At 46.4% G+C, this 16,675-nt stretch overlaps 1 protein-coding gene across 2 annotated transcripts in view; it reads left to right on the plus strand.

Annotated features, from left to right (window-relative positions):
- LOC105745887 (Fc receptor-like protein 6) overlaps positions 1-16,675 on the plus strand; it is a 304,798-nt gene that overhangs the window by 191,304 nt on the left and 96,819 nt on the right. Inside the window, exons 4-11 of one of the 2 annotated variants that reach the window (XM_071207498.1) lie at positions 451-1,840; positions 6,863-6,883; positions 8,483-8,749; positions 9,189-9,473; positions 9,638-9,919; positions 10,322-10,447; positions 14,357-14,425; positions 16,598-16,626. The exons of the other annotated variant lie outside the window; for it this stretch is intronic. Of the exons in view, the coding sequence (XP_071063599.1) occupies positions 1,735-1,840; positions 6,863-6,883; positions 8,483-8,749; positions 9,189-9,473; positions 9,638-9,919; positions 10,322-10,447; positions 14,357-14,425; positions 16,598-16,626 (1,185 nt within the window). The 5' untranslated portion in view covers positions 451-1,734. The remainder of the gene's footprint in view (positions 1-450; positions 1,841-6,862; positions 6,884-8,482; positions 8,750-9,188; positions 9,474-9,637; positions 9,920-10,321; positions 10,448-14,356; positions 14,426-16,597; positions 16,627-16,675) is intronic. 2 annotated transcript variants of the gene reach the window in all.

A 16,675-nucleotide genomic window follows, 5' to 3' on the forward strand; every position in this document is an offset into this window, starting at 1 on the left:
CCTGGAGGCAAGGATGGACTGGGCGCAGAGCAAGTGCTGAAAAGCAACAACAACAACAACAAAAGCTGGATGATTGGTGAATGGATGAATGGAAACAGATGGACGGACAGATGGATGGACAGACACAGAATGACATTTCAGGGTTAATAGATTCTCTCCTTAGGGGAACTATTGTCCATGTAGCCACAAGGGGTCATTGCAGACAAGACACAAGCAAAGTTTTTTCCTTTGGCCGGTCTGTGCTCTCTCCTTTTGCCCTGGAAGGGAAAGGAAAGGAAGGAGGGAAATGGGGTGATGGCAGATGCCTCAGGATGTTTCCTGTACCCTACACACCAGGCTCAGGATTTTATTCTGGGTCAGTCTCTCTCTCCTTGCTCCTGTTTTTTTCAGTTTATGTCCTGAATTCTAGACTTTGGACACATTTCTCAATTTCTCTTCTCTTTTGAACAGATGATCTCTAGTTATTCATTGGCCTCCAGTTCCAACGAGAGATGAGGCCTCAACACCAGCAGACTTTATAACTGAGGGACTGCACAAATTACTCCACCTCTCTGGGCCTCACCGGTAAAAGCTAAGGTTGGGAAGGAGACTCTGGTGGCTCAAAACTTAGAACAATAGCTAACATTTATCAAGCTCTTACTCCTTGCCAGGGACTGTTGGAAGCCGGAGATGTCCAATAAGGTAAACACAACTGAAAATGCAGTTCCTCCATCTCACTGGGCACATTTCCTATGTTCACTAGTTATATGTGGCTATTAACTACTGAACAGGACAGCCCAGAGAACATTTCCATCATCACAGAAAGTTGCATTAGACAGTGCTGTCGAAGAGATCTTCATGTTTTTATCTCATTTAACCTCCATAACTACCCTATGATGTGGCTGTAATGATTTATTCACTTTGGTGACAATGACCCTGACTGCCCAGGTGATGAGACTTCCAAGACCCAGACTGACCTCAAGTTTAAGTAACTTGACCAAGGTCTAGACACAGATTAGTATCCAGACCTAGGAGATAAACTTGGGTGGTTGGCTACAGGGCCCGGGCTCTTGGCTTGATAGTGACAGCTGCCCCCTACCCTCCTTCCCCCATCCCAAATCCAAGGAGTAAGACTGACTTTTCCCAAACCCAACAGCCAGTGTCCCTCCCAGCTGCTCGTCTGCCAGCCGACCCTGAGTCATGAGGGCCCTTGGGCTTCAAGCCGCTTCTGGATAAGAATCCCCTCACTACCACACACACACACACACACACACACACACACAACCACACATTCTGTTAGTCCCACAATTCCCTGAGAGTATCTCCTCCCATTCTCAGCTAAAGGTCAGCTTGGGTCCCAGAAAATTCCTAACCTAGGCAGCAACTGCCCTCCCCTAGGGTCACCTTCATCCCTAAGGAGATGGAGCACCATCAGCTTAGCTCAAAAAGTCGATTTTCACCAGCACCTTGGAAGTCATTGAATGAGAAGTCAGAATGCAGTTCACACACTCAAGCTGCTGGAACCTAGCGAAACCAGAAGCACCATGCAGCAGAGGTGTCAACTCTAGTGCGGACAAAGTAGCCGAGAGGTTCTGAGGAGCTAGACCGCTTGCGGTGACCCCCATCTGGCTCCTAACCCAGCAGTTGCATGCAAGCTTTTAAAGTTCCTTCCCTACTTCCTCTGTTTAAACTATGAAGCAGTGACACCACCCAGTACGGAAGAGCCACCCACCCACCCCTAAGCCTGTGGCCTAGATGCTGGCCCCAGCCTGGACCACTGCATTCAGTCTGACCAGTGTTCCCTCCACTGCGACAAGCCCTGCAGGCCCCATGCTGCTCTGGACAATTGTACTGCTCATTGGTAAGTCAACAAGCGTGAGTATGTCCCCTCGGGCACAAGGGATCATTAAATCATCCCTAGGACATGAAGTTCAGGATCTACTCTTTCCCAGTTCAAGTGGGATGGAGCACGAGTCAGGTGCCTGCATATGGGCTTGCTTGGGAGAGATGCGGAGGACAGTGAGTGACTCCAGGTGCTTGCTATGCCATCACCCTGAGTCCTTGGCAGGGCATCTCTTTGATGTGTCAAAACTGAATGGAGGTAGAAATATCAGATTCTGAAGCCCCCTTGCTTACCAATAACATATTTACCCGGTGAAATAAGGTTTATGAAATCAGGTTAAGATAGTCATCAGCTAAGCATTAAATATCCTGCCATAACCCACTGAATGGACTGTGGGAGGGTGTAAACTACAATGTAAACTATAATCCATGCAGTACAGCAGTGCCCCAAAATGTATTTACCAAATGAAATGAATGTGCCACAAGGATGAAAGAGGTTGTTGATGTTGGAGGAGTGGGGGGATGTGGAGGTATATGGGAGCCTCTTATATTTTTTAATGTAACAGTTTTTGTGATCCATGTATCTTTAAAAAAAAAAGATAATTAAAAAAAAAGAAAGAAAAGAAAAAAGGTAGTCCTCAGGGATGCCTTGAAGGGAAAATGAAGATGCCAAAGGGAAGGAGGCTGCCAAGGAGCATGGGGAAGATCAGGGAAATAGGAGAACAATTGTTAGATATAGTTTCCTCAGTGATGAAAGTTGGGGTTTTACAGGGTGATATATATTTATGATGCTGCAAGCTTTTTTTTAGAACCAGTCAACAATGGTTGGCTCACCTGAGTTCTTACCTGGTCAAGAAGATTTGATATATCCAAAGCCGTCATGAAATTGACCCTCTTCTGCCTAATTCCCCTTTCTATTGGGGGAGACAAGTCCACCTGGTCCTTAGGACTTGCTTTGGGGACTCAAATTATTTTCTCTAATGGATGTCTTTCTCTTCTCTGACCCACTTCTCCCCAGTCCAGTCACTCATATAGATGACTGAAGGTGCTGGTCTAAGGATAGAGGATTGCAGAGGGAGGGGGATTCACTGAGCTCATCCAGACCCAAATCAGTCTCAGCCAGTATCACCTTGCTACACTTGAAAGGAACAAGTTTGTGCATAGATAACACTTTCCTTTAGTTTCTGACCTGACCTGCTTTTCATTTTAAACATGGCTCCAGTACTTTGCTTATTTTCTTGTTTGCTTCCATTGAGCCAGACAAGCAAACTTCCTAAATAATTATGACCTCTTCTTGGACAGAGTTTGTGGGAATTTGCAACAGCACTGTACTACTTTGCATGGCCTAGCAAAAGCATTTGGACAGGTGAGAAGGTCTAAAGTTCACACTCAGAGCAGGGACAAGATGGCCTACTGCTCGGAAATACTCCAAATGAAGGGTTCCCAAGGGCAAACTGCCCTATCCTATAAGAGGTTTCCCTATGCTAAATAAAATCCAAGAGTTTCCCAGCCTGGAAACCAGGATCTGACTAGGAGAGAGCAAAGGAAAAGAGGAAGAATAGAGTCAGTGACTGGCTCACTGGTGGACAGTGTGATGGACAATCCAGGCAAGATGAGATCAAACTTGAAGCTCAGGCACCCCAGAAAATCAATCAAAGATGCAGACCTCAGAACTGGATGTTAAGGAAAGAGTTACCTTATGAGCAGAGCTATTTTCTCTCAGATATGGACACAGAAACATGGAAAAAAAGAAAAAAGAAAAAATCATCCAATGCCTATTTTGTAGTGTGGACATGATCTCTTCTAATCTTCCGAGCCTTAGGAGACAGGTGTTTGTATCACCACTGAACAGTTAAGAAAAATGAGGTTCAAGTGGTGAAGAAACTCGCCCAGAATAGCCCTGCTACAAGAGCAAACCCAAGGTGCAAACCCAACTCCCTTTGATGTCAAACCCCATGCTTTACTCATTTGGTTTCTAGTCTGGATGAAGGTAGAGTCTAATCTGATAAAACTGGAAAATAATAATTCATTTAAATTGCCTGGTAGGGCATGTTCACACAATGACTGGCGGCTGTTGCTCTTACTGGCTATCAGGGATCCTAGAGGCTAAGAGAGCCATTAAACAGGCTGGTACATGGCTGTACACAAAAGATGTAAAGTTAGGAAATGAGCCAACTTCACACCAATGCTGGACCCAGCCCCTCACATGCACCCACAGCATCTATGCTGAGCATCATGAGGCCTCTGCCTCACCTCTTAGCAACATGGTCATTACAGCTTGACAAAGCAGCCTTTCCCAACATGGAAGCGCTCAATTGTGAGATACTTCATGTTGAGCTGAAATCAGCCCCAGTGATCCCTGTAATTTCCATTCATTTGCCCCATTTCTTCCCTAAAAGTAACTGAGAATAAGGCTCTCCCCTCTTTGAGGCTTAGCCCACCACATATTCAGAAATCCCTATCATATCCCCATTCTGCCACATTTTTCCCAGATAAATGGCTTCCAATTCCTCAGCAACTCGAACACAAAATGACTTCTAGATTTTGTCCAGCATCCTGGTCTGCTTTGTCTTGTTGCACGTTGTCAGGGTGCAGGGAACTGGACCTTCATCTCCCTCCTGTAGGGGCCTGACTAGTGAAGACTTCAGCCTCCTCTGCCCTGGGCTCTTTTAGGTAACTTGGGTTGACAGTAGCTCTTGGCTGTCTCATCACACTGTTGGCTTACACTCAGTGTATGGCAAAATTAGATCCCTAGGTCCTTTTTACAAGAACTGCTGTGAGCCAGATATTCCCCACTCTCTATGTTCCCAATTAGCTGCTGTTTGATTACAGACAGTTGTTCTGCAGTCACAGTGCTGGGGCTTTGGAGTACCCTGGGCTGGGCAGTGGGTCATCAGGATTTGGGGACAGCTCATTTGAAGTGGCTTTACGGTCTCTGGATGCCTCTCTCCTAGTGTAAGCTTCAGTAGCTTCAATCTTGTTTGTTCAGCTCTTTGTAGGTACAAGATCATCTTCAGGTGGGGAGCTGGGGAAGGGCTAACTGCAGAGTAAGTTCTCAGTCACTCTGAGGTCAGGTGCTCTTTCTGGTTTCAGTTATGGTAGTAACCACTTTTCCAGTGAGTGGGGCAATATAATCTTCATATCTACCCTGTAAGGAAAAAAATGACTCCCTTCATCGTGCCTGTTTTATAGATGGACCAAGGAATCTGAGGGCCTTTGAATAAAAACAGTTTGTCCAAGGTCACATGGAGAGTGGTAGATTCATGAGTCTAGGCCAGGCCATCTGGTCCCCAAACCCACATTTTTCCATTACTCCAAGTCCTTAGGAAAAGGTGGGGCAGGGGTAAAGGGGGTGGTACAAAAGAGACTCTTACAGTTCTGCACATGTATGAGAACCTATGACTGTGTTGACCCCGAGATGAGTAGAGAATTAAGCTGAAAAGGCTCCGTTTCCAAGGTAGTGTAGACAGCAAGGATGACAGTATATGGTTGAACAGAGGGTTTTCACATACCCCTCCCAAGGCCATTCTAGCATTCTCAGCACCTAGGGCAACGTGTAAGCAATGACATACCAGTAACTACATGAGAATTGGCAGGGTTGACTGTTTTCAGTCCTACCTACACTCATGGTGTCACATCTTGACCCAAGTCCCCAGTGCTTCATATCTGACTGTGACCCTCAATTTAGGGTTTTCTATCCCTTAGGTTCTTCATACCTGTCCAACATAATCTTTCATCATTTTGTGCCTTGGCTTCTTTTCTCAAGCTACCGATTCTCACACATTTGTTTACTGAAAAGAATTAATGCAGTGTGTCCAAGGTGCAATCATGGGGGAGATGCATCTGACTTGTTTGTAGGGCTTTCATTGATCCATACTGCCTGTCCATGTCCTGCCTCCTTTAATAAAGACTCCTCCAGGAAAACCTCAGCCCCTCAGTCTGTTCACTCGCAGACTCTAGTCCCCAGACCTCTGTGAACAGCTTGGGCCATAGGAATTGAGTTCTGCCTTTGTTATTTGGGTTATTTGGGGGGAGGGGAGTGGAATACCCTTAGGCACATTAGGGCAAGAGTCTAGTTCTATGTCTGTTTTAGTTTCATAGGCTGGTCAGGCAAATACCATGAAAAGGACCAGATTAAACAATGGGAATGTATTCACTCATGGTTTGAGGCTGGGAAAAAGTCCAAATCAAGGCATCATCAAGGCAATGTTTTCTTTCTAAAGACTGTGGCATTCTGGAGCTGGCTGATGGTGATTCTTGGTTCCTCTGTCACATGGCAAGGCACATGGAAGTGTCTCCTGGTCTCTCCCTTCTCTTCCAGATTCTACTGATGGCTAGCCTCTTGCTTCCTCTGGTTTTCTCCCTCTGTGTCTGAATTTCACTCTGTTTATGAATGACTCCAATAGGATTAATACCCATCCTGACTGAGGTGGACTGTACCTTTACTGAAGTAGCCTAATCAAAAGGTCATCCTTAAAATGGATTCACACCCACAGGAATGGATTAGATTAAAGATATGTTTTCCTGTGATACATAGAGCTTCAAACCACCACAATGTCTTTCACTTTTTTGCTCCCCACTCTGCAGGACTGGCCACAAAAAGGCATTCATGCACTCAAGCATTCATATATTTATTCAACAGATGCTTATTGACCACAGGTCTTTGGAATAGGGAATATGGCAGCCAGGGTCCTGCTCTCATGAAATTTACATTGTAGCAGAGGGAGACAGGTGATAACAAGCAGGCAACTTAAAGAGTAAGATAATTTCAAAGAGTAAGTGCTGCAACAATAACACAGTGTTGTGATAGTGACTTGGGAGAATACTTTGAATTGTGCACCAGGGAAAGCCTTCTGAGGTGGCAAGATCTGAACTTAAATGAGGCTGAGGATTCCAAGCAGTGGATCCACCATAAATGTTGAGTGGTTGGGTGGTTGGGTGATTGAATACATCTAAACACCTGTTGCTGAGGCAACAGGCTTCCTTGTCAGAAAGTTCTTTCTGTTACCTAAACTATTCCTATCACTTTGTTCTCTTGCAGTTCCCTGTGGTGGAAATCATGGTGAGTCTTAATAATGCTGCTTCACTCTTCCAGTGAGCCTTTGGTCTAAAACCTAGTGGATAACGATAGGGCAGGATCATTGGGTCCCCAGCAACATATGCAGAGCCACCCCAGACTGGGCTCTTCCTCAGGAGGGTTGGCCAGTGCCCAGGAAGAGGAGAAACCCAGTATGCCACTGGTCAAAAGCTTAGGTTGTCCTAGGATGACTCAAGTCCCATCCTCTGTCCTATCCCCTTGAAAGTTTCTTTGGCCTCTGTCTTCGCCTCTCAGTGTGGCTCTGGGTCTCCTGTATTCTTCCCTTCCCACCCCTCCTGCCCCTCCCGCCCCTCCTTTTATGTTCAGCAGGCGCCTTTGCCAACCAGCCTCCTTTTCTTTAGCTATACCTGCTCTGTCCCATGGACCTCCATGGAGCTTTGTTAATCAGGAAAAAAGTCTGACCTATAAACTCCTCGACCTCCAAAGACATGTCCAACAGGTAGCCCTGCTGGAAAGAGCACATGTGGGAGCCAGGTCCAGCATTCAGTGAATCTGTGACTATCATTGCTTCCAGAGTAAGGAAGTGGGTCCTAAGGATCCAGGGAAATCCAGGTAGAGGACGGTTATATTCTTTGTGCACAGAACAGGGATATGCTGGGACTCACCTCAAAGTCCCCTATTGGATGATTCATCATGTTCTCAGGCTGTCAGTCCTGTCTCCTGAAGTGTCTGGGACTGGTGGTGTCTGGCTTGTCAAAAAGGTATGGCCTGGGGACAAGCCCATCTGGAGTTGCCTTGCAGATGATGCTGGAGTCCCTAGGAGTTCTCATCCTATCCACATCAGAGAAGGGAATGCATTTGGAGAGTGAGGACAGAGAGTACATGTTCCCCCCACCATGACTGTGAAGGGAGATGAAACTCCCTGTTGATGGGGAAGACAGAGGCTGGGCCACGGGGAGCCCTGGCAAGGAAGACAGAAGAAGTGCACCCAGCTATAGGCAGATGTGGAGGCTGCAGAGTCACACTGGGGCAATGGTGGATAAGAAGCCAATCTAGGGGGTGGGAATTGGGTCAGGAGGAATGAGGATAATGGATGGAAGGAGCCCAACTTGAGCTCAACTCAGCAAGGATGGTGGAGGAAAGTCCAATATAAAGGAGGAAAAGGGACTAAAGAAAATACTCTATGAAAGATTGAAGTGATGAATTCACAACTATCTGATTACACCAAATAATACTGACTGCACCCTTTGGATGGATTTGTGCTCCATTAATATGTATCAATAAAATTGGTTTGTTTGAAGAAAAAAAAAAGGAGACAAGGAGGATGGGAAGGAAGAGGACCAGAGAGAAGGCATAGGGAGAAGGAAGGTTAGGAGGAAAGAAGAGTACAGGTAACAAGGGAAGAGGAGAAGGGAAGAAGGGGAAGAAAGAGGGGGGTAAAGGAAAGCAGGTCCCTGGCCCTGGGCTGGCACAAAGGACCAGGGCCACTAACCAGGGACAGCTGTGGAGGTGCAATCCATGAGCCTCCATCCAAGGGGAGGCTTTGGTCTGGGGTCAGAAGGGAGAAAGTGGATGGATGGGACCTCCAGGACCAGGGTTGACCCTTGTTCCTGTGTCTCACAGTCTGGCTGCATCTTGAAGTCCAGCCAAACCCTGTATTTGAAGGAGACACCCTGACTCTGCGATGCCAGAAGAGTAAGAATGCAGCCTTGTCCCAGGTGAAGTTCTACAAAGACGGAGAAGTCCTTCATTTCTCCAAGGCCAGCTACCTTCTGTGGAGGGGGGCAGCAACGGTGAAAAGCAGTGGCTTGTACAGCTGCAGTGGGCAGGTGACACATGTCTCACAACAGGGCACACAAACCTCAGGGACTGTCAAGGTTCAAGTCCAGGGTAAGTCACCAGGTGGGTCTGGGTGTGGGGAGCAGGTGCTGCTCAGGGACGTGGTCTCTAGAGGAAGGACCCTCTTTCTCACTGCTTTTGATGCTGGGCCAAACAGAGTCTGTCAGGAGCAGGGGAAGGTGGGGAGAAGCCAGACGGTGGGAGGGTTCTGCACCAGCCCTGCCACTGACCCCCCTGGGGCCCTGGGACAGGCATCCCCCTCGGGACTAGATGATCTCTAAGGCCCTTGGGCTTGGACTTTCTAGGATTCCAGAGGGGGTCAGGCTGTGTGGGAGTCAGTTCAGAGCCAGTGGGCGAGGGCAGTAGGACAGGCCCTGGGGGTGGACACGTCTCCTGTTTGGGGCCTGGGTGGTGGCCTGGGATGTGCAGAAGCTCAGTCTTCAGCCTCCAGGGACTTGCTCATCTGAGCCCAGGGCCTGCCTCTCCCCAGAGCTGTTCCCACCTCCTGTGCTGAGAGCTGTCCCCTCCCCCAAGCTCCATGAGGGGAACCTGGTGTTGCTGAGATGTCAGACGGAGCTGCACCCCCAGAGGTCGGCCTCCCGGCTCCGCTTCTCCTTCCACAAGGATGGCCGCATCTTGAAGCACAGGGGTCTCCACCCAGAGCTCCAGATCTCAAGAGTTAAGGAGGAAGACTCTGGGCTTTACTGGTGTGAGGCATCCACTGACAATGGCCAAGTCCAGAAACAGAGCCCTGGGCTGGAGATCAGGGTGCAGGGTGAGTGGGTGAAGGAGGGGAGACATTTCCCCCAGGGGTCTGGGCCTCAGGAAATGGGTCACATAGCGGGTAGAAGAGGGATCCTTAAGGGAGGAGGGAGTAGAATCCCCACCCCAGGGCCTGGCCCTCCAGCTGACCCTCCCAACCCATTTGTGCAGCCCCAGAGCCTGTGTCCCGTCCTCTGCTCACCATCCGACATGGTGCCGCCGGTCCTGCTGCAGGGGGCACAGTGGAGCTCCTCTGTGAGGCCCAGAGAGGCTCCCCTCCGATCCTGTACCAGTTCTATCTCAATGAGAAGATCCTGGGCAACTGCTCAGCTCCACAGGGTGGAGCCACCTCCCTCCTCTTCCCAGTGACATCAGAGCAGGATGCCGGGAACTACTCCTGTGAGGCTGAGAACAGTGTCTCCAGAGAGAGGAGCGAGCCCAAGAAGCTCTCCATGGATGGTATGCCTTGTCCCTCAACCATGCTCTCAGCCCCAGCAAGCCAGGGGAAAGCAGGTGTCAGATCTCACTCCTCTCTGTATGTGCCTCCTCACCCAGCACAAAGCTGAGGCCTCTGTAGGTACTACACTGCCTGATCAGGGTCCCTGCCTGGAGCATCCACCCTGTGAAACCTGCCAGGGAAACTCTGAGGTCCACAGAGGATGGGGAGGGTCATGGGGTTCCATGGTCATCGGAGTATTTCCCATTCATGCCAGCATACTTGGGCCATCCTTCGTTCACATTTGCAAGCCTCCTCCAGCCCAGTCAGTTCCCCCCACAGAGTCATTCTGCCTTTGCTTGAACCTGTCTCTGATGCTTTTCTGAGTTTCATCCTCAGTGCTCATGATCACCCCTGTTCCCCAGGTCCTCAGGTCTTGTCCACCCCCAGCCACCCCAAATGGCTGGTTCCGGGGTTGCCTCTGAGCCTGCTTGGCTTGATGATCATTGCTGCTGCTCTTCTGGGTTATTTCAGACCCTGGAGAAGATCAGGTGAGAAACTCCTTTTGACTTTCCTGCCAATTCCCTATCCCAATCACGACCTGCACTTTGTGAAGCCCAAAAGGATCAGCCACCTTCTTTTCTTGTTGTGTTGAGTGCAAGAAGGACTTCTCTTCATGCACCACACAACGAGGCACAGGAAGAGATGCTTACCTCTTCCAGTGCATACAGACACCATCATACACTCATTGAGACACCATCTCACATGCTCACAGTCACCCAGAGATACACTCACACTACTGCAACCCAGGCATGAAGAGGCACAAACAGAAGAATTCTTAGAGTCACACGTGATGCGTGTCAGTGACCTTCCCATTCGAAAGACAGCCTGTGGCTGTGAATATGATTGTGAAAAAAAACCAAGGCCTGTTGCAACAGTCTCTCTCATTAAACTCAGCAAAGTTTTGGTCTCCCTAGTAAAGGAGAAAGAAGAAAAGAGAACCACATTGCACGTGTGTGCAGGTGTTTATACGCACTCATCTTGTACAATGTTGTACCCTATGTGGATGTTCAATAAATGTTAACTGACAAGAAAGGAAACATGGAGGGCCAACTGAGCAATAGCCTAGGTGCCAGACAACTCCACTTTCAAGTCCCAACTCTGCTATTTATTAGTTCTATGACCTTGAGCCAGTTCATTCTAAGACTCACTAATTATTTCCCTCTTCAGAGTATTGTGAGGGTTTAAGGTAATGAGATAAGATATACTTAACACCTAATATATTACATTGGCACACAGTGGGTGCTCAGTAAATTCTCATTCTAGTGTAAGCAAATCACCCCAGTGGATACCCTCTCCCCAGCTGCCCTTTCTCCTACTGTCTATTCTGTAGCAACTCTAATCAGCATCATTGAAAAGAAAAGTTTGGTTAAAAATTCAGATGTGGAGAGTTCCTTAGAGAGAAGGAGGTGAAAACAACCAGACAAATAGCATTTTAAATGAGCTATTGATTTTTTTATTCCAGATTCTCCTTCCTATCTTGATTACAATAATTAGGCATTAATATGTGAATATTTTAACAAAAACTTGAACCTAAACTTAAGACTATCTCTTGGATATCCATAGTAACCCTATAATGTAGTGAGTCTGTTGTTTCTTTAATAGACCAGTATTTGCATATCTAAACAAATTCAAGCAGTCACCTTGGTGACAACATGTTTATTCCAACTGTAACCCTTGTTTGCCTAAGGCCACATTCAAGGGATTGGCTACCAGTGCCAAAGCTATTTGGTGCCAGTTTTTTCCCTAGGACTTGAAAGTAACCTACTTCCCTCTCACTTCCTCCCTAGAGGAAATTCTTCTTTTCTACTTGTCTAGGGCAAAAGTGATTGCTCTCTTAGACTTCCAAAGTTAGATTCACTTATTCAAGTCGATGAATTTGTGATGAGTTTCCCAGGAGCTGGACCAGCCTGCTGGTGAAGAAAGCCTGCCAGGAAAAACTTTCCTTCCTGACCATCAGCGAGGGTGCCTGGAAGGGTCTCTCTCCAACCCTAGATCAAGTCCCCTGCCTTACCAGGTACCCTAGTCAGGGCTTGGACCAGCTTTAAACGTTCTCTCCCTTTCTTCAGTTAGCAGTCTTAGTTCACCCAACTTCTTATTCCCCCTTCCCTCTAGTCTTGAGTTTGGATTCCATGCAGGCTAGCTTTGAGGTGTAACTGTATGGTAGAAGAAAGATAGAGTCAGGGCCAGAGTTAGATGGGGAGGTAGATGGAGTAGGGGACCATGAGCTGAAGACCTGTGAGTTCTACCAACCCTGCAGCCCTCATTCGACTGGCCTCATAACACAGGTGTTTTTCTCTTCATTCACCTCTGAATCAGAGCATGAGAGGCAGAGTAACACAGCTGGACCCCTCCCTCCCCAGCCTGAGCCAAGAGCTGGTAAGAGGTCTCTAAGAGGAAAACGGCTCTCACAGGGACCAAAGAGCATCCCTCTCCACATGGAGGTTCTACCTCCACCTTTGAGAGCTGAGCTCAGTTTTATTAAGGAACCTGTCTTTCACACAAATAGGACTCCCAGTGACAGTCCTGGTACCTCAGAATCTCAGGAGCACAAATCTTCTCAAGAGTCTCTGGGAAATCCATCTTCAGACCCTATTCCACAGACACATGAGAAAAGCATTCATATCAACAGCTTTCCTCTCCATCCACAGCTCTGACTCAGTCATTACCCAGAGAGTACATCTATTCCTCAACAAACAAAAACATGCCACCGACAAAGATACGCAACATACCGTACTTCTGAAGGCAATTTTCAAAACAAAATATGTGTCCCTCAAAAAAGGAGATGATCCTGTAAGGGGTCTACTTCTAAGTAGCACTCATCTACATGTATAAGTACTGTTTGTTTGCTTACAAGTGTTCATTTTTCAGACTTATTGTGACACCTCCCATAGAACAGAATTCCATTGAATTCAGGGAGCCTTGACAAATGAGTGTTAGGAAATTCTTAATAATCAAAGCCTTTCTGAGTTCCATAATTGCCCTCCTGGGAGGAGCCATTTTCACAGATCCTACCAGGTGATTCTGAGGTTTTCTTTCTGATAGAGTTAATGTTCCAGGTTCCAGACATGAACCAGGTGCTCTAAAAACCACATGTGACCCAATTCCTATCACTGACACTAATGTTTAAAGTTCTGGAAGTACCTGCTATCACAGAGGCAGTGCTTTTGAAAAAAAAAAAGTCAAACAACCCTGGATGAAAATTTTATCTCCACCCTTTACTGTGTGACCTTGGGGAAGTCCTTTCCCTGAGCCTCACTTAGTTTATTTATAAAATAGAGATAATAGTATCAACTTTTGCAAGACTATTGTAAAAAATATCAGACACCAAAGAATTAAGGAGGGAGGCTTTTTTTGAAATCCAACTATGTGTCAATCACTGGATTAAGTATTTTACATGAAGTAGACATTGCGTATAAATTTTCTGGCCCAGCTTTTGGCACATATCAACAATTATTAGTTTTTCCTCCTGAAAGCACCCTGACTGATGAGTCTACACCCTTTCCAGGCAAGGGTGTGACCCATCCTTTTTGACACTGCTTCCTCCCAGTTTGTGAGCCACCCACCCTCTGGGATATTTTTTAAAGGAAATATCTCATAAAAATTAACTATGCCCATACCTGTGAATGAAGCTTTGTAAACAAACCAGTGCTCAGACTTTCAACAGCCTCTGCTAGCTATTCTTTCTCCCAGCCTCTCTGTCCCCACAAACTGCCCACCTCTCTGGTGAATGCTCAGTGACTTGTACCTTTGTATCATCCAGAGCTCTGTTCACCCCAGAATCCAGGTAGAGTGTAGTGCCAATTGTATACCAATGGGAAAGTCTTTCCCATGGGACCATGATTTCTCCGTCAAATGGAGAAGGGCCTCTAAAGCAGAGGAAGAGGAAGACCTCTTAGTCCTGACTCTAGGCAGTCAGACTCATTCAGGGAAGGGAAATGGGTGGCTTTTGGGGAGAGCTTGAGAAACAAATAATGTGGAGCTAGTAGTGGGAGAGCAAAGAGGGAGCCAGGAGAGAAGGAAGAGTTTAGACCAAGGGTTGGCAAACAATAGCCCATAGGCCAAATCCAGCCCACCACCTGTTTTTGTAAACAAAGTTTTCTTGAAATACAGCCACACTTGTTTCCATATTGACTATGGCTGCTTTCACACTGCAACTGCAGCACTGAATAATTGCAACAAAGACTATATGGCCTGCAAAGCCTAAAATATTTACTATCTGGTCCTTTACAGAAAAAGTTTGCCAACCTCCAGTTTAAGTAGTGTCAGGCTTGGGGAAGCTGTTATCACCATGACAGAGCCTCTGATTGGCTTCCCTCCTTAAGTATCTTTAGGAGGACCAAAAACCTTGAAGGGGGAGAGTGAGGTGGGTTCTATTTAAGCCTCATTCCTTCTTCCAGAACATCACCAGAATGAGAAAGATGGTGTTACCTACTCTGTGGTGTATACAGCTCCGAAGAAGAGAAAAGGTGAGTGATCATGGGCCAAACTTGACATCTTTGATAATATCAAAGGGAATTTCTGGGCCAATGTTGAAGATAGCACTGCCAAACCACCACCGTTACCACCACCACAGCTACCATCAACACCACCATCACACTCAAAACTATCACCACCATCATCAATACCACTGCATTCACCACCACCATCACCGGTAACACCACATTTACCACAACCATCACCAATACTACCACATTCACCACAACCATCACAATCAAAACTACCACTACCATCACCAATACGACCACCATCACCAATACCACCACATTCACCACCACCATCACACTCAACACTACCACCACCACCATCACCAGTACCACCACATTCACCACTACCATCACCAATACCATCACATTCACCACCACCATCACCAGTACCACCACATTCACCACCATCACCACATTGGCCACACCTCCACCACATCTCTTTTACTACCACCATCACTACAAACATCACTATGACAACCATAAGCACCATCCTCATTATCTCCAAAACCACCATTACCATCATAACTACAGGGAAGTTTTTTTGTCACGTATTGAGTACTGTGGGGGAACAAAGGAAAGAGAGAAAAGAATGGTGCCACTTACCTTTGCCCCAGAGTTCAGAATCTAAGGCAACAAGACATCCTTGGCTATGAGAAGGAGCCAAGAAGACTGTAAGCTTCAGTCACAACTATCAGAGTCGGAATGGCAGGGACAGGGGACAGTTTTGCTGTGTTACCAGAAAGGGGTGATATGGAATCATGGAAAGATTTTGGATTGCTGAGTCAGAACTGAGTTCAAAACCTGACTCAATGAACTCACTCTTTGAACTGACAAATTATTTAACCTCTCTGAGCCAAATCTATAAAGTGGGGATAATAGCTACTTTGCAAAACTATTGTTAAGTTGTCAGGAATAAAACCTGGGTTCTAGAAGCAAACCCTAAAGATTGGTATATAATAAGTGTTCAGTGGGGTTGAATGGAACTTCATATTTTTTTAATATAATATTTTTTTAAAAATGAATTTTAAAAAAATGTAAAAAAAAAAAAAAGCAAAAAAAAACACAGGTAGTTATTTTTTCAAATGTCTCGCCTGCTCTGAGATTTAGGTTCCTGGTCTGTAAAATGGGTTTGAATCAATCTAGGGCTTCTTCTCCTTCCCATAAAGGGCCCTGGGGGAAGTGAACAACCAGAGGGTCTCTTAAACTCAAGAGTGGTCTCCCCAGGACCTGACAGGCTACTGCTCAAAGCACTGCCAGGGGGCAGTTGGGAAAGCAAGTGTGGACTCATTTCCCTCCTAAGAAGAATTATAATGAGGACTTAACATAAGAAAGAGAGAAAAGGGAACCAATCTCAAGATGTATGGTTTTTATTGACAAAATAAGGAATAAAACCGTTTTAATCCTAAAAGGGCATCAAAGAGGAAGACGTGATTTGAGGTGATGGGCGTGAATTTGCTTCCATCTCAACCCTGCTCTAAGCAGTCTTTCTGTGATGTTTTATTAAAGGGATATGAAGACCAATGTAAAGAGAGGTCATTATATTCCAAGATGCATATGGAAGGGGATGTGGAATTTTATCACTGGGAGGAATGCTTCACAGTTTGCAAAGATTAAATATTTTCCTTCAGTTCCATTTCTTAAGGAAGTGACTGGTGACTGGAGGGAAATATTAACCTTTTTGAGCTTTGGTTTTCTCTTTGCCATATGAGAAGGAATCAATACTTCCTACTCTACAGGACTGATGCAAGATTAGATATATGCAATCCTTAAGCCTGAAAGATTGCCTAGCATAAAGTAGGTGTTGAATATAGTAGGAACTATTTTTAAAATCTCTTTACACTTTTATCCTTTTGTCTCCCTTGTTTCTAAGCAATCCTTGAGAGGTAGTTTTTCATTTTGGCTGAGGATGTAGAGATTCAGAGGCTAATGATTGGTCCAAGTTTATACAGCAGGTTTGTGTTCCAAGTGAGGCTAGAACCCAAGTCTCCTGACTCCCAGGCCAATCTGTTTCCAGAATGAGGATGACGCATCCTGGGAAACAAAAGGATGCTGGGCTGTGTCCATGTCTCTAGAGGAAAACAGACAGCCAGGAGGAGGTGGGAAGATGTGCTGATGAAAGCAAATGCTCTAAACTGAGTGCTTCTTTCCCCACAGCCATGTCTGAATCAACCTCTGGAAAGAAGGTGAGTTGGGTCCCCTGCTCCTTTCCCACCCTCTGTTTTACATCCCCTC

Source organism: Dasypus novemcinctus, chromosome 13 (genome assembly GCF_030445035.2).
Source record: "Dasypus novemcinctus isolate mDasNov1 chromosome 13, mDasNov1.1.hap2, whole genome shotgun sequence".
Classification (NCBI taxonomy): domain Eukaryota; kingdom Metazoa; phylum Chordata; class Mammalia; order Cingulata; family Dasypodidae; genus Dasypus; species Dasypus novemcinctus.